The sequence below is a fragment of the Sphaeramia orbicularis genome, chromosome 17, assembly GCF_902148855.1.
Source record: "Sphaeramia orbicularis chromosome 17, fSphaOr1.1, whole genome shotgun sequence".
NCBI lineage: Eukaryota > Metazoa > Chordata > Actinopteri > Kurtiformes > Apogonidae > Sphaeramia > Sphaeramia orbicularis.
The window spans coordinates 20,952,316-20,975,818 of record NC_043973.1 but is presented as its reverse complement, the minus strand read 5'-3'; the positions used below and the strand labels follow the sequence as shown (position 1 = coordinate 20,975,818).

Here is a 23,503-nt window from a genome sequence, read left to right as displayed (position 1 = left end):
CAGAAATGAGATACCTAATAAATGAGGCTTTATTCCTCAGATCTCAATCAACACATTTAGTACAAAAGAGTATAAGGGCTGTACATGGATTAAATTCATTCTTTGTCAAACAGCTGAAGTAGCTTTTAAAAATGTGGTAAATTTCAAAACAAACATGAATCTTATATCAAACACAAATGACAATCCAAGAGTGCTGTACCTCTGTCACTCTGTCCTGACACTAGTGGGAGTATAACCACATCATAGTGGTCGACGGTAGTTAACAGAATCATCACAATCATAAAATGTACAATAAATACAAACAAAAACTGTATGTTGTGTATCTAAAAATACACATTGGATGAAATGACTTAAACAATAGGACAGAAAAAGGAAAAACCACTTTAGTCCCTGATACAAATGAGAGTTTGCTGGTGGTGTGCAAGTTGTGCAAAACAAATCCTTGTAATCTGAATTTTTTATCCATACTGTGAAACTACATACAATGCTAACAGTGCTTTATTTGACCATAATGCTGGCTGTATTGAGCCAAGGTTTTCTTTAGCTTCTCTTGCTGGAACCAGCCATTGAAAAATCATCACTGTCCAACCACTTCATAAAAAAAAAAAGGAAAAACAAGTCACCCGTCTCTTCCGGTAGTGCTTAGTTCAGTTGGCGCTGGAGCTGGAGCCAGGCCTGGATGTAGCATTTGCTGAAAAAAGGCAAGGTTGACACGTTGCTCATCCATTCGTTTGGCCTGTGAAACGCATGATAAGGCTAAAGAATTCCTCATCTGTACAGTGGGCCCACGGACTGGAGGAGGGGGCAGGGCACAGCGCTGGTCATCCAAACGGGACCCCTGAAGGAGGATGACATGATGAAGAAAGCATCAGTCTGGAGTCTGAGAAATGTTTGTTCTTCTGTTTTGGAAGTAATGTGTTGTACTTTGTTGAAAACTCTTATGGGGTAGACTTAAGAGCCAATCATGATCTAGTACACAACTTTACACGAGTGATCAGAACTTAACTTATTGGTATATTTAAAGATTCTATATTTGCCATTAAAGGAGAATTAACAAAATGAGTATTTTGTTCCATATTATATGTCTGGGGATGTCTTTAACAATAACAATAGGATTATGACAAGTTAAAGAAACAAGTTCTAACCCACCTGGCACTTGACAAGCATATCAAAGAAGTCATCATCAGGTTCAGCGCTGTCTGCGTTGGCCATCAGGTGGCTGAGCACAGCCTGGCTGTTGTTCTGATTGAACCTGAGACCAGGGAGGCTTCCCCCTGCAGCAGCCGACTCCTCTAACCTCCGGCCTTGGGCACCAGAGACGTTCACCGACTCGGACACCGCTGCCATGACAGGAGAAAAGACTAGTCATGAAAGTTATGATTTATTACGAAAAAAAAAAAAAAATCATTTAATGCAAGGATTTCTTCAGTGATGCGTGAGTGGATTTACATTTCCTAATGGTTCTGGGAGGCGACTCGGGGCCACTGTTCAATGATAACCTGCTGCCCTTATCCTGTATCGAACAGCGCTGGTCATCCATACGGTTTGCTCTGGAAACGGCTGAGCAGATCAAAGAAGCCCTCATCTCCGAGCATGTCAGGACTGAGTCGCTAAAATAGAACAAAAGCACAAACATGAAAAAAAGGCAACAACACCAACATTGTTTGATGACAGCTGTTGTAGAGGAGGGACATATGTTGCAAACTGCAGTTATTTTACACAATCATCTTCATTAGCCTAAATAAAAACTGATGGATGAGCAGAAATGTCATATTTTCCATCCTTTCAACTGCCACTTGACTAGCAATGCATCTCATTGTATCCTCTTCATCTAAAGGCACCTCTATTGGTCATCAACTATTTCTTTTGTATATTTCACTAAAAGGCTTTTTTATTCCAGTTATTCTGCCCTGTGTAAAATGTATTTATTAATGTGCTTAACTGTTAGATGCCAATAAATGGCTCTTTCAATGGGTGTACTTTGAACAAAGAAGGCAAATAATTTCTGTGATGACTTCCTGTGTGAGATGTGTTTTTTTTTTTTTTTTACCTCCACCAAGGAGGTTATGTTTTTGTCAGCGCTGGTTTGTCTGTCTGTCTGTCTGTGTGCAAGATAACTCAAAAAGTTATGGACGTATTTGGATGAAAATTTCAGGAAATGTTGATACTGGCACAAAGAACAAATGATTAAATTTTGGTGGTGATCGGGGTGGGGGGGGCCCTGTGATCTGCCTTGACAGAGGTCTGCGCTCTACGAGTGCTTTTCTAGAAAGACAGTGCAGACCTCCGCCTAGGCAGATCAGTGCACCCCACCCTCGATCACCACCAAAATTTAATCATTTGTTCTTTGTGCCAGTATCAACATTTCCTGAAATTTTCCACCAAATCTGGGGCACTGATCTGCCTTGGCAGAGGTCGGTGCTCTCCGAGTGCTTCTAGTTTTTATCATGAATCTGACAACGTGCAAGGAAACACAATGATCATGTAAAATCTGCCATAAGCCATTTTGACCTTTATACTAAATTCTGTATGTTTTTACAGATGTGTTTGTTATCAAGTTGTCATCGTGACAGCCCTACATGTACATTATCAGCTGTGTACTCCCTGTGCCGCTTACCTTCTGTGATCCCTGTACAGGGGTTGTCTGGCTTGTGTCCAGGGTGTTGCTGGTGTCCTGGAGGACTTTACTTGAGCTACCAGACTTGTACTTTTTCCCACGAAGACGGCTGACAAAAAACAACTTGGAAGAGCTCTTAGCTAGAGAGGGCTTGGACTGTTTGGTCAGGATGTCACTGTTCCACTTTTGGCCCTTTAATAAACAAAAACAGCTTGTTATCACGGTAAAGACGTGAAACAATGGGCAAAGGAGCCATTATGTAAAATCACAAAGAACAATTCTTACATTCATTTTATCTGGGGTGAGTTTCATCAGTTCCAGGTTTCCATGCTGTGTCTTCTGCTCATTCTGGGCCTTGCCCCTTCAACACAAACAGCATGAACACCTGTTACAAATCTGTATTCTAAAAACCTCACATCGAATCAATAAGTCAATCCTAAGAGTATATGATTCTATAGTTATTACCATGCAGGTTGTAATCAGTGTCCTATTGTCTGAGAGAGTGGAGTTATTGGTGCTGTAGCTGAGACCCAGGACGGTTTGGAGATCAACACGTTCATACGAGCTGTCAGTTCCCCACTTCTGTCTCCAGTCTGAGAATAAAAACACACAACATACAAAGAGGTTAAATCAAGTCATTTTTTTTTGTAAATATTTGTTAAATTTTAAACAAGTCCTTTACAAACCTCTCTGCAGATTTCCAAGTGTTTCTCTGCAAAGTGCATGGCCTGGTCATGGTTCCCAAGTGCAGTGTGTGCATTTCCCAGACTCCAACAGGCGCGGCCCTCCCCCGATCCTGCAACAGAACACATGTCAAAGCCTTGCACAAACAAAGCAGAATACATTTTCAGCCTGAGCTGAGTTTGTGCTGCTGCGAGTCTACCTGTCATTAAGGTCCTGAGCTATGATGAGGTGTTTGAGGTGATAGTCTATAGCTCTTTCATAGTCTTGCAGAAGTGTGTATGTGTTTCCCAGACTGTAGCAGGCCTGAGCCTCCACAGCCCGATCCTTTAGCTGCCTCGCCAGCTGCAGAGTCCCGCCTAATACACAGAAACAATGTTTCAAAACACAGCAAGTAGACCACAGCTTCACTCATGCATCATAAATCTATTATACAGAAAATTAAACAAGTGATGATACTTTTTAATCTTCTCTCCATTTTTTGTCTTTCGATATTTCATTTTTAAATCAGCCATAATGTACATGGAGTTGACAAAGCATATTGTTTAACAAAACATCCAAAGTTTAATGGTCTGATAAGACATAGCTTACTTATAATGCTCAGCTGCCACTTCAAATTCCACCAAAAAGATATAGGCGTTCCCCAGGTTGCAGTAAGCCCGTCTCTCAGCCGATCGATCCCAAACTCCTTAGCGATGAGTAAACGCTGAAAAAGAAACATTTTGTGATTTCTCTCATTACAATCATGTAAATGGTGAAATTGCTTTGATAAACCTTAGACAGTGTTTTAGGGTTAAAGCTCACCTGTTCGTGAGAGGACACAGCTTTGCGAAAATTTCCCAACAAGTAGTGTGTATTTCCGAGGTTTCCATATGTTCGACCCTGGGCAGCCCGATCCCCAAGCTCCTTCACTATGGCTAAGTTGGCCCTAAAAGTCCAAATATAACACAATGAATGGATAGATAACATATAACACGTGTTACATTATTCCATTAGTCTGGTAAAAACACACACTCAAAGACTTACTCATAGTACTCAGCTGCCTTCCTCAGAGCCATCATAACCTCCTCTGGGAAATCTCCAGGCTCAGCTCCGCTCCAACAGATACTTTTGCCTTTGGCATGGTACACATTTCCAAAGTTATACAAAGCTCTCGCCTGGCCAACCTAACACAAGGGAAAGAAAGATAGAGCTAAATTTACCACACATTCTGTTAATTTTAATACTTCTTGAGTATGTTGCTGATTATACTTCTGCCTCACCTTATCATTCATGTCCCTTGCAATGTCCAAGTGCCTTTGGCAGCAGACTACAGGCCTCATCAAACCTCCCTAGCACCTTCATGTGTTACCCAGGTTTCCACTGCTTTGGCCTCTCCAACCAAGTCGCCGATTGTCCTATGGAAGCCACATTATGTGAGTAACATCCATTTGACTTGTTCTCAGTGTCAGTGGGGTTCTTGTATTTTCCTAGTATTTTCCAACCTGGTCAGGGTGAGGGTCATGTCGGTGAAATTCCAGGGCCTTGGCGTAGTCATGTAGGTGGAAGTAGGCATTGCCCAGCTGGCTGTAGATGGCACTGAGTACCTGCAGGTCCTCTGTACCCACCTGGATGGCAGCTTCAAAGAAGGAGACGCCTGCTCTGTAGTCGCCCACCTTACAGAGCCGCTCTCCTTCCAGTGCCAGCTCCAGGCAGGACACCTCCATCCTACAGCAGACAGAAGATTCAAGTGTCAAACAAAGGTCTGCCCCTTGTGTGATCTGGCTAACAACTAAAAAACAGCATTACTATTCAAGTCAACTCAAAAAACAGTGCCAAAGGCGCTGTAGAGAAGCAGACTGTCTTGGCTCGAACTTACAGACCAACTGAACTGTCTCACTCAGTGCTGAACAAAATCTCTTTCTAAGCAGAAGTGTTCAACAGGGAATGTTGTTCAGCTACTTCCTTCCACCCAGAGAACAATGGCTCCAAGAGGGTTTGTTTATTATGGGAGGTCTCACATCCTTTAGATAAGTCACAGAAAGTAAAATGGTATTTAGAAATAATTCAGCAAAGGGTAAAACTTCCAAAGCATCAATTAACTTTATTCTTGTTAATTACCCCAGCATCAAACTAATTATTCTGATGATTTATTCAGTGTGAAATGGGTGTGCCATGCCATTAAACCATAACATGAGCATACATTACTTACACTGTACATTGTGCTCACTCTAAGACAATTTCATCTTGTTTGTTAAATAAAATGGACGATACCTCCAAGTGTAGGATACGACTGAGTTCAGGTTTGCTTCAAGACCAGAGTATCAGAATATGCCTTGAAGGCTTATCCACTACGGATTATTTTAAGAGAAGTGTTATGTCTCTGCAAAGCATTTTAGTTTGTCACCAAGTTTTGTTTTTTAGGAAACAAGCCCACTCTAATGTTGGGAAGAGATCAGCTCACACAAAGACTATCCATTTTGTTTACCCCAAGCTTTCCTCCGGCGCCCACCCAAAGCTTTGTCTGAAAGCTCAAAAAAAAAAAAAAAAGCAAAAAAAAACAAAACAAAACAAAACACTGCAATAATTTGAGCTGCGTGCATAAAGAAATGGCCAACAGACTATGGTGCCCTACTAAAATTAGATCAAAACACCAAACAATGCATCTTGCTTCATCATTCATCTAGGCTATAATTTCTCAACAAAGACAAACATAGTGTCCTAAAGAGCCCATGAAGCTCATGTAATATATCAGTAGTTTTAGGCCTTACATTAGCAGAGCATACGTTTTGTTTACTAGCAAGTTAACAAGATAGTATGCCAACACAGAAGCTGTGGCAAATACTAGCCTACCTGCTGGTTTTTCCTGCATTACAACAAGAACAGCAGCTGCACATTGAATATCTGAGAGGCATCTCCAGGCTGCAGGTTTTTCTCTTTCGCTGAAGCATGGAGAGGTTTCCTCAGACACAACTTAGAAGTCTACACATAAACTGGTGATCTTTATGTTTTTCAGTAGACCAAAAACCAGGATCACGTCTTTACTCGTGACATCAAATCCATTGCTTCTTTGACGTCAGAGAGATATTGGCACCGCACATGTTAAAGCTTTTGTCGCTGTCACAGTATTAATCTCAAGCGCAAGATAGGAAGGAAACTGCTGAATAAGCGGTATCTCACATAATCAGCTTTTGTTTCTTTGAAGCTCACTCTTCTGACCTGGTCACCTGAGATTACAGCTGGAGAGTGCACACCAGACAGATTTACAAGTGCTGGTGAGCACTAAGTGGCTTTACTGACATATCAGCCAGGTGTGCAGTGCATTATAATAAATCTATTCATTCATGTTGACCATATAACAAGACACACAAGTTACAACAGACACAGAGAAAAACAGACATCCCACCATCAAGCAGACACCTGCGCTACACAAACAAGATGGACACACGTGTGGTGATAAACAAAGAGCATGTTACTGAATTTTTCAGGGCTTGTTAATATTGAAGGTGGCTGAAGTAGGGTTTTCTCATTGGCAGGTTGCACCTGCTGCCACAGCTCTTTAACCTGGGTAAGTAGGAACAGCTGGTTTGATGCCATTTTTTTTTTTTTTTTTAGAAATTCATCCACCTTTGTTCACTAAAATCACACAAGCATCCTTCAATCTACACAGTAAACTGTTCTTGAGTTGTCAACTCATAATGCCAGTTCTTTCTCAAATCTCCAATCCCAATTAAATTAATTGTCAAAAGTCATGGAAACATGTTTTGCAATTGTCATTCAAACTCAAACAAATGTAAAGTTTAAGTTTTAGATCTGTTTTTCCTTTATTAGAAAATATCCAATCAGTTTTTTTTTCATCCCCTTCAAAACTAAAAATTATAACTTACTCGAGAGATGAAAGTTTCCTACCTGTAGCGGACATGAAAGGACTGGTCTTCTGCTCGCGTACTAACTAATGAGCCATTGGTATCCATTGAAGTGCATAATATGAGGGAAAAACCCAGTTTCGTTCCCGAAAAAATGGTTGCGTTTGAAAATAAGAGCCAGCAAAAAAAGAAAAAAAAAAACCTTAGTCCAGTGGATTTGGACAAAAGAAAGGCGATCAAACAAAGAGTCACCAAATATGGTGAAGTCTGTCACTGTCCCAGTGCTGAATGTTGACAACGGAAAATAACCACATGGGTGTTAAAATAGAGCTGCAGATTCCTGAGCGTCAGTCCACCGGCTGCTTTCATATACTGTCTGTTTTGCGTCACTGCCTCTCAATCTCTCGTCACCGGCCCTCTGTGAAGAGAACACAAGATGCTGTGTGTGAAGCCTCTTTCTGGGCGACGCAGTGCCATGGCAACACCAACCAAACAGCAGCGTGCACAAGTGGGCCAGGCAGGAAGCGAGAGAATAGGGCGGGAATGAATAGATGGGGTCAGGCAAGCTGTCCTATCTAATACGGTGAGTCACTTTAGGCTTGGGATCTGCATGTGCGTCCTTAACTGCAAGGTGAGCAAGCTGTGAATACATCAGGGTATAAACTATGAAAGCAGAGATTGCAGGAAAATCTCCATAGCAAGCAAATGTAAATCACCAGACACGGAAAACAAACAGACCAAAGACACTGCTGTAACAATTTATCAAGTACAAAAGAAAAAAACTATCCAGACACCACTGCAAAAGACTGCACTGCCTGTATGCAACTTCCACCAAAAGAAAGGACACTGATAAGCAAGTTGCATAGAGCATATAAGATAGCACCAAATACAAACCAGGCCTAACCATATCCTCATCGCTCCATGAGGTCATACCAGACACTCCCACTTGTCCCTGAATTTTAGTCCATTTTCCCCTTCCCTGTGCCCACACACAGAAATTAAGAAATGGAACAGCCCAGTTACTTGCAAACTTTTTGTGCATTAAATAACAGCAAGCAAGATAGAGGTCATAAATAGGCTGCATTTCTATATGTTTATGCACTAAAAACATTTATTATCATTATTGGCTTATCACCTCATGTATGCTGCATCTTCAGTTCATTAAATATTAAATTTTCAATGCTGTTAGGAAATTACTAGTCACATAATTGTACAAACTAAGTTCTATTTAGAAAACATTCTTAGATCAGTATGAAATTTTAATTTTGTGCTCTGTACAGATCAGCTTGCTGAGCAGGTCCCTGTTCATTTTTGACAATCAATAAATTCAGCATTGCTCATCAAATAAAATGTAGGAATAAATCACAACCTGAGAATAAACAAAGATGAAGTGCATTTCCAAAATGAACTAACTCAATAGTGTATTGTTGATTTTTTGTACACCTAAAGTTAAGGTTAATTTGCATCTCCCTCTGAGACACAAGACAGCAGATATGCAACACTATACTTAATGTTTAAAGTTAGTTAGTAATTTTCTGACTAATCATAAACACATGTACAAGTATTAATGAGAGACACATTTTGCTGCAATCCCACCATTAATCACAAATTCATGTTATGGAAACAAAATGTGCAACATATTTTTTTCCACTAAACCTGTTATTCCTGCTAAAACATGAATGTAAATCATAATAAATCACATTAAAGCCTGTGGCTTTCAGAGCATTTCCAGTATTTCCAGTACTTACTGCTGCACATTTCAATAACCATTAATTGATGTGTGCCAGTGTTCATGCAGCTTTTTCCACTATGTATGCCAAATGGGTGTGTTTCAAGGAGTCTTGCCCTCTCACAAAGCTGCAGTGTGCAGGAACAAGTGTGTAGCAAGGACAAGAGAATCACAGTACAGTCAGATCAAAAGAAGCAACAGGTTGTTTATAGTGGACACTTCAAAGAGGGTAATCACTTTTTGAGTCACAAACAGGGCATGATTTCATTGAAAACAGAGCAAATGCAATCTATTTTCTTTGTGCTTACAGCCCATTGATGCGCTAAAATTACTACAACCTCTGACAGCAAAATCTAAATATGGAAACGGCAGTCAACACCACCCCATGAGTAAGCAAAAGCCTGTGCCAAAACAAGAGAAATAAAAAGGTGAAACAACTAAATTAGTACATAGACACTGACCGGTAATTCTTCCACACAGGAACAGGAAATCTGGGAAGCCTGTAAGAAGAAGTATTGTGAGCATGAATATTTCACACTTACATCCCACCGAAAATGAGTGAGAAAATCATTTGTAGTCTCTAACTAATTTGACTTTACAGACTTTTATAAATGTTTAACTCACCTATTAACTGTGACTTGGACATACAAACCCTTCATACAAAAAAACAAAAAACAAAACTAGACTACTATGCAATGTTAGTATTTGGCGAACACTACAAATGGACATGCATTTAACAGCCTATAATTAAATGAATACGCTTAGCTGACAGTTTATACCTGCATCTTATTTAGCTCAGTACTCAGTCTTTTTATTGCTTTAGATAAGAACATTAATGTTTAGCGATAGATTATTAGAATTATTGACAAAGATTACTGGGTCCTGTACGAGACTGTCATTTGTTTTGATAATGCAGAAAGTAGGCACATTGCTTTACAATATATTAACTATAATATTTGGCAATGCTTTGATTAGTATTCAGTTTATTGACCAAAGTATACTTCACAGCCGTAATCAAACCAGTGAATGACTATAGGAAAACTTAGGTTAAGTGTCACATTATGGACAGATTGCTGTTGTTTCTTTGAGTGAAAAAAAAACTGTATATATCAGAATACCGTGATGAATACAGCTGTCTGAAATCGCCGAGGACAGCCGTGGTCTGTGAACTGATCCCTCTCTTGTTACAGTAGCAGTTAGCCTAACACTTGCTAATTAGCTGGTTAGCTGCTAAACTTACGTTAGTTGATCCAGTTCGAACAATGGTGACTTCTCTTCTTTCCTTTGTTTTCACAAAAATAAAAACCTTAATGTATTAAAAAAGCCGGTTTTGGCTTCTAGTAAAAAAATATATATAATAACCAGCCTAAACATATACCATCCTTTTACTTTTGACAAACTTCGATTTAACTTCGATGAAAATGTGAAGAAACCCTTACTAGCGTTATTGTTTGTCCCCAAGTAGCCAATAGGAGAGTGCCATTCAAAGATGACCACGCCCCCGATATGTGTCATTGGACCAATGGATTTGAATAGAAAAGACGTGACGTGTTCAGTATAACTCAGCTGTCAGTACACGGTTAACTTTATCTGAGGTATTGTTGTTCTCAAAGTAACCATTATACATTCACTAACAGTTAAAAAAAAAAAAAAAAAAAACTTCAAATATACACCATATAGTCTATTTATTGAGGTTATTGTCTTACACTGTAATTTCACGACAGTCCTGTCTTTGGGAAGGCGTCACCGCCGTTACTAAGCAACCACTCGCCACAGTCCAGACGTACAGCGCTGATCTGTACATTATTAATGATGCTACAGAAACAAAACCTGTCCGAGAAACCATATGTCAAGAAAGAAAAAGAGACTCATAGAGTGTCTACTTCTGAGACTGTCCTGCAAGAAGTTTATGCATCGGATCGACTAATATTTATGTCTCGCTGCTGGAGGACGAGTTAAGAAAGAGAGTAAGTTTATCTCTAATTTAACACAAGGCTGAAGTGAGTGAATGGTGTTAATATGTGTGGGTGAAGTGACTGTTGTTTTTTTTACATTTTTTTTTTTATCATGAGACACGTACACACAACTCACTCACTCACTCACACACTCACTCACTCACTCACTCACTCACTCACTCACTCACACACTCATACTCACACACCTCCCACTGTCAGGCAAACCACCGCCCACACAATATGTAGATTGTTGAATAATTGAAGGCTTAACACATTTGATCCAATGTTGTCATCTCACATGCTGTGTTGCTTAGTGATGAACAGGTGTCCCATCCCTCTTTTTACCCCCTGCCATAAAGTTGATCACTAACTTTTTCTTCTCACAGTGTCTATGGAGGGAGAACCAGAGGAATCAGACGAAGATACTCAGGGAGAGGACAAGCCCACTGTGCTATGGGAAAAGTGTATCCAGCAGAGCATCTTTGTCGACCTAAGTGAGGATGAAAGTCTACACTTAAGTGACCTGGAGAGCTCTTTAGCTTTGCATGTCTCTCGTGCAGAGTCTGCAGCATCAGAGGCCAGTATCAATCTTACAGGTAAGTCCTGGAGTCACAGAAGTTTGAGTTTTGTCTGTTCATACACTTCTATCTTCAGTAGACTTCATCAGGATGTCTGGAATTCAAGATTTAAAAATGTGTTGAGGGAAATTTCAAATATTTTTGTTCTTAAAAAAAACAACAAACAAAAAAAAAAAAACAAAGGCTTAAAACTGTAACTTAAATATTCTTAACACATGCCAAAGAGTAAGTTAGATTCTGATCCTTAATTATGTATAGCCTAAAAAAAGGAACAGGAAAGCATAAATGATTCCATATGGGCATTTGTATTGCTATTGTTCTTTATTTTCTAGAGAATGCAGAGTTGTCTGACTTTGACGACACCTCTTCAAGCTCGAGTGTGGTCAGCAGTCAGAGCGAGAGGGAGGTAGAAAATAAGACTAGCAGCAGTATAATGCATGTTCCTGCCCAGAGACCAAACACCATGCAGGATGGACCACCCCTTAACCACATCTATGAAGACCCGGGTCAAAACACCAGCGATGATGATCAGGAGGAACTACCCTATGATGGTGACCTCGGAAGCCTTTACTTCAACCAGGCAGCTGATTCTGAGGGCAACATGAGTCCTGATGGAAGAGAAACGGTCCATTCAAGTCCTGATGTTCCTTGCCTAGCTGAATTTAATACCACAGATGGAGATGATATCATTGGACAGTTTGTTTCTGCTGAGTGTAATGCTGAGAAGCCAGAAAGTTACGTGCAAGAAGATGCCAACACTAAACAGGACAATGTCTCTGATGTGTCTAAGCCACATAAAGTTTCTCCATCCAGCAGTCACGCTCATCAAAATCAACAACCAGACATTAATCAGTTGTTACTGCGACACTTCTCCAAGGAGGAGTTGCTGCATTCAGGTCGGCTGATTGAGGCGGAGACCCTGCCGGAGGTTTCACTGCTGGAGAGTGTGGATGACACTGTTTTTAGCTGGGCCTCCAAACAAAACAGCATAGAAAATGTCAGTGAACACACAGAGAGCCCTGCATGCCACTCTGAGAGTAAACATAGTTTTTGCTCTGAGAGAACTGATGAAAAGAGCGGCACTGCATCCACAAATTTAAGTTTAGGGAAAGAAGGAAAAGAGAAATTTGATAACATCACCTCCACTCCTCATGATAGCATCACGTCAAACTCTTCAAGCACACCCCCAAACCAGGAGAGTGGCCATAGCAGTACTGTCGATGCTGTAATGTGGGAAAAAAACAAAGAGGAACTTCAAGACCCCAAAGTCCCATTTTTGCGCACCAGGTCCTTCACTGAGATGAAGTATGGACAGGGTCAAGTCCACTACCCACTGCCTGATTTCTCCAAAGTTGCTCCAAAGGTAAAAATCCCCAAAGCTCCCAGTGGACCACCCAGGCCTACTCAGCAGACCCCTGCACCATACACCGAGCCCAGTCTTCTCCGGGAATGTTAGACGTGATCAGCAGAGTCCTGGAAGATTCAGTGCAGGCTCCAGAGAGACCCTATGTCTTCAAAGAGCAGGAACAAACAGACCTCGCCAGAACTAGTGCAGCATCTGCAGGTGGAGAAACATTCAGGATCTACTTTCTCATAGTGCATTTATGTCTTTTTTGGTTGCATTTCTTTGTATAATTTATATGTTTTATATTATGTGATTTGCTCAGATTCTCTTGTTCCTGTTTCTGCAGGAGGAATACGATAAATTACTCACTAAATATGCTGAAGCAGAGAATCTTATAGATCAAATGAGACTTGGAATAAATGTAATTTTAAGCTTTTCTTTTCTTTCAAGTTGTGCAAAATAATAAGTTACACCACAGGCATTGTCATCACAAATGACAAGTCTTCTTATCTTTTTTTTACAGCCTCAGCCCTCCTCAGACCTCATGCTGTATTTTGAGTCTGAAGATGATAGGGCAACCTTAGCGGAGGGAGGCCATCTTGGATTTGTCAGCTCCACGCCTTCCCCCATCAGGTACGTCTCTCTGTCTGACATCTGATATTATGGACAGGTCGACACTTGGCTTCACTACCTGCATATTACCCAGTGAAGTGCAACTGGTTTCCATAGAGACATTTGGTATCACATTGCACCATTCTAGTTACACGAACATCTTTACTTCACATTTGGAGCTCTTAAGTTAAAGGGACAATATTTATTTAACATATTATTATGTTAATCAGCTGAATCTGTCATTTTTAGGAGTCTCAAAATATGAGATTTAGATATATTTAGAAAAGTGAAACTAAAATCAGAAATATTAGATGAGTGGTGACTATATATTGTGTGCATGTATCAATTCTTGCTATGCTTTCAGAGAACAATGATGAAAAGATGCAAATACCTACCCAGAGCAACACTACAGAGCTGAACACAGTTTCCTCCAGTGAACCTGAAATAGGTCCTAGTGATGGAGAACAGATGACCACAGAGCTGAAAAACCTCATCAGCCAGTTATGCAGAGTGTGAGTTTTAACACATGTATACAATACCACTACTACATTACTAATAAAGTGTTAAATTGCATATGTAGACCCATTTACCAATGCTTACTTCTGTTCAGGTGGAAGACTTCAAATTAAGCGTAATAACATGTCAATAAACATGAAGAACAGCAAATGGTGAGAAAAAAATGTGGTATTTATTATAATATTTGGTTATTTGGTATTCTGTATAATGTGAAGGATACAGGGAAAATGTATTTGTTGCAGATATAGTATAAATTTTCAAGAACTATTCCAAAATGTGTTGATTGTCAGATGGTGAGGAGTATGATGGAGGCTCAGGACCAGCTGGAGAGAAAATACATGAGTAAGAAAGAAGAGCATAGAGCTTTGGAGATGCAGAATACATGGGCCTGTGCAGGAACACTGGCACCTTTGACCCCAAACAGGTTAGACTCCCCCCTTATGCATGTGTGTATTTTTCCAGTCTGACATTCATGATTCCAGTCATTGTGTGTATGTGTGTGTGTGTCTTGACTCATGTGTAGGCTGGTTGAAGGAGACATATTCAGGATAGGGATGCACCTTGAGGATATAAAGGAGATGATAGACAGGCATGTGTGTGAGCAGATCTCCCCACCACACTGCTCATCCACTCCACTCCCCTGCTACTCCCCTGAGAAGCCCAGTCCACTCTGCATGCCCACACCTTCACCTCACCCTCTCTGCATGAGGTAACAAACTCACTGACACAAGCTCCACCCCTCCTGACCTAAATTCAGCTTTTGCTCGTTCTCAGTAATAGTGTCAGTATCAATGACGATGGTGCTCACAAAGATCTGGAGTTGGTCCTCAGGTACCTTCAATGGCAGATTTTTTGTGTCCAGATCACTAATGCTGGGTGCTGTGTGTATTAGGATGGGTCAAATGCAGAAACAGAAGATCCCTATGGAGTTAATAGAGCAAGTTAACCTTAAGCTTTAACTTTTGTAGTCCAATCGTATCCTCATCTCCTGATGCAATAGTAGAATTCAGCTAAATACCTTTACTCAGTACTGCACTGAAGTACACATTTTAAGTATTTGTACTTTACCTAAGTTTTTCATTTTTTGCAGCTATATTCCTTTTTTTTTTTTTTTTTTTTTACATGTTTTACTCCACTACTTTTTGTCTAACTAATCTAGATACATTTAAATTATAGTTTGTTTTATCTTACTTTTTTTTTGTATTTTTCATATCTTCCCTTTGATTAACCAGTATATCACCAATATTCTCATGTCCACTGAAAACTGCACATCTTTGTGTGTGTTAACTTGTTTTGTTGGATATTTGCAATACACAAAAGGATAAATACTTAATTTAATGGCTGAGAAATGTAAAATTGATGGAACTCTCTCAAAACCTTCTTGCATTCACAGGAAATACATTGCCACAAATGTCACGAACAGCAGACTTTTTATGATATGAGGTTCTCATTGGACAGCGACACTGCGAACATATAAGGTTTTGAGATTATAGAATTTGATGCATAACTGTAGATTAAACCACAAGAAAAACTTTACAAATAACCCAAATGAGCACAACTTTTATCACATACAGCAGTAAAATCTGAAAAACAGATTAATGCAACAGTAATATGAATCTAAATCCATCACACAGTATATAATAGTAAGATACCAAGAGTGATCATTTTACTGCACAAAAACTATGTTTACTGCAGAATATAGACCTTTATTTGTAGTATTTTCACATTGTGTCTTTAACGCTTAAGTTAAGTTAAAGCCTGAATACTTCTTCCACTACTTGCAAGTTGTCAGTGTCTTGGCAGAGGACATTGCTTTATTTAGTGCTTCATATAAGTCTTTCTCTAATTTCAATACCCTTCCTTTGGGTTAATCTCTGTCTTGTGAACATGTAAATCAGCCAAGAACAGGTGGTGCCAGGCACAACAAACCACACCCCTTGCACCATATTTCGCCCAAAGTGGGAAGATTTTAAAAATTCATAAAAAACATTAACTTTGATCTACTGTTCCCATAATGCAATGTGATCCATTCTGGGTTACTGACAATCTATGAAGTCAATTTGGTATGAATTCACTAATAGTTTTGCTGATACAGACATTTGAAATTTTGCCCATAATGAGAAAATGGGGAAAAGAAAGATGAAAAAAAAATTCATAAAAAATTTTAACTTTGACCTACTTCTCCCAAAATGTAATGAAATCTATTCTGTGTCACTGGCAATCTATAACCCAAATTTGGTATTAATTAAAACAATAGTTTTGCTGCTAGAGTGTTAACAAATAAACAAACAAACCAAACCAAAAACAATACCCCTTGCCTCCCCTTCAGGGGCGGGGTAAATAATAATTTCTGGTCCATGGAGGACAACGCTGGTGATGATCTTCTCTAACTCTTCCTGTGGTGCCATCATCTGGACAAAATGTGTATTTTTGTAGTATGTGAGTTTGTAACAAACTCCCCTAAAATCCAGTCATTATTCCCATCAATCGTAGCTATCTGCACTTTGTGATGAGTTGAAATTAGTTACATTCAGCAAAACTAACATAGAGAAAAACCTAACTTTAAGTATAAACACATCCTGCTCTTGTGCAACAAAGTTGAACTTTTCTTGGATCCACACCCTGCACTGTCATTCGTGATTAAAGATGATGAGTGTGTAAGAGAATACCAACAGCATATTATCCAACCGGATCTCATGTTTCAGGGGCGAAGTTCTTTTTTTTTCCACTGTGGGTTATGAAATGGAAGAAGAAGAAAAAGAAGGAGAAGAAGAAGAGACTGAAAGCCACAGAGATGTTGGATTAAAGCAAAGCAATGACCTCATAACACTGGCTCATCATTGGAAAATACTGGACAGACCAGCTCCTGTACAAGGTACTTTAACAATATTTTAAAATGCCAAAATGTTGCTTTTTTTATTTTACATGCCATGATTCTTATTTAACTTCATACTGATAATATAGCATTTGTGTTTTTAATCATCATCTCCGAATTTTAATGTTAAATGTCCTCTTAATCTGTACAAAAATATTAAAGTTACCTTGGCTGGGATACATGAATATAATACACTCCTGTTGTGCATGAGTCTATTGTGTTGTGCCAGGGATGTTTTGAGCTTGACTGTGTGTGTGTTTGTGCTCAAATAATGGGCACGTTCTCAGCCTTCCTGTGGGCATATAGTGTTTCAGGTATATTGTTGGTGTTAGGTTCCTCCATGCAGATGGGAACAGAGTGTTTGAGTCTGTGTTGGTTTTGTTGTTTGCCGTCTTTCAGGAGCTCACCGGCTTCTCTAGAGCAACTGTTAACCCCAACAGCAGAAGATGAAAAAGAAAATGAAGAAGAGGGGGGTTCTGTGCTGTCAGAAGGGTTGGTCACAGTGACATCCTTGCATACCTGAGTGGAGCCAACTCATCCTCAGGGCGAAGGCAGTGGACTCCTGAGAGGTCAGTGGACTGTGAATATATGACAAAGCAACCCCTAACTCTATTTGCAGTGTTTTTTGTTGTTGTTTTTGTCATTCTTTGTGTCACAGTATGATATGAGTTTTTGTTCTCAAATAAGAGCAACCTTCATCCTACTTTCCACTTTGTAATTCCCAAAGACTAAGGATGCATCTGCAGATACCTTTTCATGTACTCTCTGTAAATCTCTGTTTTATTATTGTTGCTGCAGCTGTTAGAACCAGGATAGTGTCCTGAACCCAGAAGGTGAATGTGATCTGGGTGACTGTGTGAGTCTGGCAGTGGAGGTCTCTTGTTCCACTGATACAACCAGAGACCAGGACCAAAACAGCCAAGTGTGTCAGAGCCTCCTCTCAACACCTCGTCTGCATCACAGGTTGGGTAGTCAGTCTCTCAGATGATTTTTTTTTCTCTGTTGCAGTGGTGGAATGATATGGGGTTTTCAATGGCCGCCTGTTATTTAGAGAGGTGGGTGGCAGATGGCTACTATATGATGTTGATGTTATGTTTGTATTGTTGATTTACTGACAACAACTAGAAAGACCCAAAGAGCCCAAACCTCCACCACAGCAGCCAAACATACCTCCAGGATCTTCAGGATGATTATGCACAATTATGCAAAATATGCAGATGACTCAGAATAAAATAAAGTGAGTGAATTTGCATAAATGTGCATCATCATCCTGGAGTTAGCATGGTTGGTTTAGCATTCTGGAACAAAAATGCTCCAAAGATACATCAGCTAAATTTTACTACAGTGATCTGCAGTAGTACTACAGTAAAGTATGTACAGCAGTAAAAACAAAAGTTCAGTGGAAAAAACAGCTTTCACTTTCTGATTTTTTAGTCCAGGATTCATTCAACACATGCCAGATGTTTCTAATAGTTTTGTTGCTTCTTGTCATGGGGTCAGGGGTCACACTAAATACTGACTTTAACCTTTAGAACCCATTTAGTTCGTTTTTTTGTGTGTCTCTTTTAAGGCTGTGCACAATATTTCCTGTATTTTCTTGTAGTAACTGAAGAAAAGAGACTGAGAAAAAAAATGTGCATGTTCATTTCAGTGCTGCAAAAACAACAAATATAAAGGCCACCTAAAACTTTTGCACAGTACTGTATATACTGAATATTACATATTTTATATATGTACTGTATGTCCTTTACACTCTGTGTCATAATGACAATACTTCAATAAATCAAATTTTATTTATATAGTGCCAAATCATAACAAAAGTTATCTAATGACACTTTACATACTGAGTTGGTCGAAACCAGACTCTCAAGCCAATTTACAGAAACCCAACAGAATCCTCCAGGAGCAAACACTTGTGACTGGTGACAGTGGAAGGAAAAACTTCCTTTTAACAGGTAGAAACCTGGAGCAGACCCTGACTCCTGGAGGATGGCTGTCTGCCTTGACCAGTTGGGGTAAAAGAGAGAGGGTAAAGGAAGAGAAAAAGAGGAGAGAGAGAGACTGGGGGGGGGGGGGACACTTGGATGCAATTGATGCACAGCAAACTGAACATGAACTGTCAAAAAGTACCTTCCATCACTTGCAGTTGTTTCCGTCTTCATTGTTTTTACCAGCCTGTATAATAAGTCACAGTGGTACAAGATGCATAAAATTGTCCCTTTTGATGTGTTATATGTGTCCTGGTTTACAGAGGATTGTGAGCCCAGAGACAGACAGTGGATTTGGAAGCTCTTATTTGAGTCAGTCAGCCTCTGGATCATTACAGCCAAACCTATTCACAGAAAGGTACTGAACTGTTCTCACTTCAGTATTATTTAGATAAGTCATGCTGCTCTTAACTGTAGCTGGTGCCTGTGTAATCTCAGAAGTGCCCACTACTAACTTTTCTGCTCTGTTGGGTTTATTTCTCTGCCGACAGCCCTCAGTCCCAGAGTGAAGGTTTAAGCAGCTCAGATAGTGAGGGTTCTTGCTCCAACCTTCAGACAACCATCCATTCAGCCAGGCAGCAGTGGGCTGACTCCCACCCTGCCGTCCAGTCACCATCTTGTGGTGCAACAGCTACAGTGAAGCTGTGGGTGGAGAGCACTACCAAGGAGCCCTCACTCAGGCTGCAAGGTCAGAAAAATTCTAAAAAAAAAATATGTACCTTTGGTTAGTTTTAGATGGAACATGCTGAAATAATAAATGACATAAATGCCTCTGATGCAACAGGAGCTGATCCCATCCTGCCAGCTCAGCTCCATCACCACGTATCTGAACCCACACTGAGCACCACTATGGATGCAGCAGAGAGAGGAAGCCAACTGTATTCATGCACTTGTAATAGGTCAGTGTATGTTTCTCAAGTGGTCTAGGTTGTTTTTAACCAGTATATTGTAAATAAACATTTATTCTTTGTCCAGTGAGGCCATTTTGGCCTTGCAGTCAGAGGTGTCAAGACTAAAGAAGGACCTGGAAGATGGCTTAGTCCAGCTGCCTCACCTCACACAGAAGATGGACTACCTCACCTCAAAGTACAGGCATGAACGTCAGGAACGCAGGTCTAAAACAAGACCCAAAAGACCAGCTTTCTAACAGGTCTGAATGTGGTCCTACTGAATCCCAGTTATGTGTATTCCACATTGTGCCTTGTAGTATACTTTATAATTCCACTCTATTGGTGTTGTACTTTTTACTGCACTACATTTGTATGACAGCTTTAGCTACTCTTCAGATTCAGATTACTTTTATTCATTTTACCTGTCCTGTATGTACAAGTATGTCCAGTGAATAGCATGTGTGTACCAAATGTGCTGATTCTGGATGTTTTGTTTTTTTTTTTTTTTTTTTGACTAACTGAAAAATTAAGAGTAACTTTCATCAGGCTAAGCTGTGAAGCACTTTCACAATGCAGTATAAAAAACTTATACATAGGTCAAAAAATGCTCACTGCTAACTGGTTTTTAAGTGTTATATATTTATAATTATTGGTACAACCCATAAAAGATCTATCATGTCCCAACTGTCCAAAAAATATTTTATCTGTAATTACTGAAACACAGTGTTTTGAAGCCATCAAGTAGCAGACAGAATTTGAGCTCCAGTCAGGTGAAGTTAGAAGACTGGATCTCCTCAGACATGGATCCCAGTAAGAGCAAAGGTACTCCACCATGTTTCAGTGGAAGATAAAATGTAAAAAAAAAAAAACAAAAACAAAAAAAAACATGTATGTATGTATATATGTTTCCATTATTTATCCCATCATGCATTTCATTTTGATCATTCACTCTTTAGGTACAGACAGTGGAGACACAGCAGGTTCTGAGTTAATGCTGCAGTTCCACATTTCACCTGTAGGGAGCAGAAGAGGCAGCAACAAGGTGCTTTCTGGACCAGAGATTGAGAATAAAGTGCAGAGGACAGTGCAATCTACCAGAGGTGAGAGCCACTATACCATATTTAATGTGGAATGCAACATACTGTAGTTGCTTTTGCTGGATATTTTATTAAAATTGGGACAACATGTATGTCACTTGTATTCAGAGTCAAATGGAAACATCCCAGTGAAAACCACAGGTCTGACCAGCTCCAGTTTAAACAGTCATACCAAGCAGAGATCACAGAGTAAGTGACTTCTCTTCACATGCTCACAATTTCTACAGTTAGCTTGCCTTGTTTTGATCAGGGACAAATTAGTTTCATGGCTGTAGCCACAAGACTGAGACAATGAGTAATCAGCATTTAACCTATGAAGACCCAAAGATCCATCATTGATCAAAACTATCTACTGATGTAAACTGTTTAATGCCAATTCATCCATTAATCCTAGCAATACATATCAATAATTGGTGTAAAATACAGTTTGTCATCTCTTCATAATCATCAGATATGACCCATTTGGACGTTCAGAGGCTCTATAGTGAAAGTGGAAAGGCAAGGCAAATTTATTTTTATAGCACAATTCATACACAGGGCAATTCACAGTGCTTTACAAAAATGGAAAAGAGACAAGTTAAAAACACACGATTACAATTAAAATATAATCAATAAAACATAAATAATAATCAATTAAAATAAAGTAAAAGAGAAGAGTGCCGATAGAACCCTTTCAATTGTTCTATGCACAGTTGAACAGAGCCGTTTTCAGCCTGGACTTAACATTGTCAGAGTAGAGGCCTGTCTCACGTCATCAAGAAGACTGTTCCAGAGTTTAGCTGCATGGAACTGAAACGCAGGAAACACCGTCATCTTCTACAATATTGATTCACTGGTAAAACCCATGGAATTTGATCAATGACAGTGGATGGAAACACTTGATTTATGTTCAGTTAATGATATATTTTACTGAAAAAGTCATTTTTTCTTCCTTTTTTCACTGTTTTGATATAATAACCCGCAACTTTAATCTGAGCTTTTATGAACATCTGCATGATCAGTGAATTAAATATGGGAAAATACCTGATTTATACTGATAAAATGAAAAATACAGAATATAGTATTATAATAAATGGTGATAAATCCACCTAAGAAAGGCTGGATATAGAGAAAATTTCATTTGGGAACAGACACAAAGTAACACTGGGTCTTTATGTCTTAACATTGTATGACATTGAGTGTTCTGTGTCTTCTTGGTATACATGCTGTGATGCTTTTATTTTTGTGGTCTGTCTGTAGCCTTGGTGGGGAGTTTTCATTCCAAGGATAGATGGTCTCAAATCTCCCCACCAACTCTGCAGAAGCCCCTCCTCCAGGTCAGCTATGCTCTTCCAGCAGTCTGCCCGCAAGGTAACATCAATACGTCACCGGCATTAATTCGTCAGATATTGGTCAGTAGTTACTCTGATATCATTATTAGACTGCTGTTTCCAGTTCAACCTGTGTTTCTCCAAATCTGTCCTCAACAAACAGCTACAAAGTCAAGGAGCCTCCACTGCAATCCATGTCCCATCACTGGAAGAGGTTCACCCAGTCAGACACTGCACTCCTGCCCAGCAACGTGTACTTCCAGAGGACACTGTCCCCAGTGTCTGTGCCTTCAAAAACTGGTGGAAGGACATGTAGACGCAGAGGAAGCAAGGTGAGATGTGTCAGATGGTCACATTCGTTTTGACATTCATGTGAGCATTCTAACGTTTGCTTTCCATCTGAAGAAAAGCTACAACAGCTGCTTATTACTTTGAAAACTTAAAGTGATCTAATTGGAGTTTGTTTTCTCACTGTTTATCAGGAAGAAGACTTAAACCGGACTTTAGACCAGGCTATTGAGGTGGCCCGCAACCTGAAGAGGACCACTGACCGCATAGCTAAGAGCCTGTCAGCTGACCTGGCTAAAGCTCAACTCCATAAAAGCTATACACTACACACCCACTGGGGGGCAGGAAACACCACGCACTGTAGCATTCAACATAGAGCTCTGAGACCCTCCAGCCCTACATGACAGCCCATCATAAATCTCTCTGTAGGAGAGTAAAGATCTAATTTAATACTAAGGGCATATGCGTTATTACTTTTATACACTTATGCATATTTTTATGATAGAAAGATAGAAAGAAAAGTTTTAATCACAATAAAGCTATATCTAAAACTTTGCTAGAACCAGCACAAGCCTCCATGGAACTCGTAATGAGTTATGGGTATTTCATGTCCAAAACAATTCCAGCATCCTATTCTGTCAAAGACAGTTAAGCAATGCATTTACTGAAATCACTGCCCCACGAGTAAGTATGACTGAAATGAATCTATACAGATCAGTTATATGTGTTTAAAGTAAGAAATATATGGAATTTCACCTGTCCACAGAAATGAGTAAAGCACTGAGTCTTAGAATTTAATTAAATATTAACCTATTTACTGTCAAGTGATTTCATATATGAGATTTGTATAAAGGATTGATACCTACTCATGCAAGTCATGTACTGTACATTGTCATACAAAAATGGATTCTATTGTGTAAATATAAATGGGAAGTAGGCCATATGACCCCCTCAGCAGACAAAGCAATAAATATAAACTTTTCAACGTCAGGACACTTCTGTCACCAAATTCTTTGTTTCCTTTTGATTTTTACTCACTGTATGGTCATCCATCTTTCCAATACACAACAGCAGCCACAGGGAAAAGCAGATAATGATAAATCAAATTAAAACTAGGTCAGATTGGAAATATTACATTTCAGGAAAATCCCTCCCTGGCTTTAGTTTGAATGAGTAT

General features: G+C 39.6%; 2 protein-coding genes and 1 long non-coding RNA gene across 3 annotated transcripts; 1 reads left to right on the top strand and 2 right to left on the bottom strand.

Annotated features, from left to right (window-relative positions):
- Positions 1–11: 11 nt before the first annotated feature.
- LOC115436599 (G-protein-signaling modulator 2) lies at positions 12–7,883 on the bottom strand. Its single transcript, XM_075353524.1, is given in 22 exon segments — positions 12–698; positions 701–838; positions 1,150–1,340; positions 1,450–1,546; positions 1,548–1,610; positions 2,618–2,809; positions 2,903–2,943; positions 2,946–2,978; positions 3,083–3,106; positions 3,109–3,168; positions 3,171–3,210; positions 3,304–3,413; positions 3,493–3,655; positions 3,889–3,980; positions 3,983–4,004; positions 4,103–4,226; positions 4,325–4,464; positions 4,561–4,664; positions 4,667–4,695; positions 4,783–4,796; positions 4,798–5,005; positions 7,187–7,883. Coding segments are annotated over 22 exon segments (2,001 nt in total). The 5' UTR covers positions 7,252–7,883; the 3' UTR covers positions 12–647.
- A 170-nt stretch (positions 7,884–8,053) lies between these two features.
- On the bottom strand, positions 8,054–10,311 carry LOC115436600 (uncharacterized). The gene is made up of 3 exons (XR_003937851.1): positions 10,113–10,311; positions 9,334–9,372; positions 8,054–8,122 (listed from the first exon to the last, which is right to left on the bottom strand). It is a non-coding gene; the product is annotated as an uncharacterized LOC115436600 (long non-coding RNA).
- Positions 10,312–10,648: 337 nt separating this feature from the next.
- Positions 10,649–23,233, top strand: LOC115437359 (microtubule organization protein AKNA). Its single transcript, XM_075353526.1, is given in 29 exon segments — positions 10,649–10,839; positions 11,214–11,423; positions 11,738–12,823; positions 12,826–12,932; positions 12,934–12,969; positions 13,097–13,171; positions 13,274–13,383; positions 13,421–13,488; positions 13,727–13,872; positions 13,973–14,001; positions 14,003–14,030; positions 14,169–14,253; positions 14,256–14,298; positions 14,399–14,587; positions 16,584–16,753; positions 17,194–17,247; positions 17,250–17,322; positions 17,656–17,716; positions 19,005–19,099; positions 19,233–19,429; positions 19,526–19,640; positions 19,717–19,899; positions 20,374–20,453; positions 20,588–20,731; positions 20,837–20,917; positions 21,968–22,051; positions 22,054–22,078; positions 22,202–22,370; positions 22,521–23,233. Coding segments are annotated over 29 exon segments (3,954 nt in total). The 5' UTR covers positions 10,649–10,838; the 3' UTR covers positions 22,731–23,233.
- Positions 23,234–23,503: the final 270 nt, after the last annotated feature.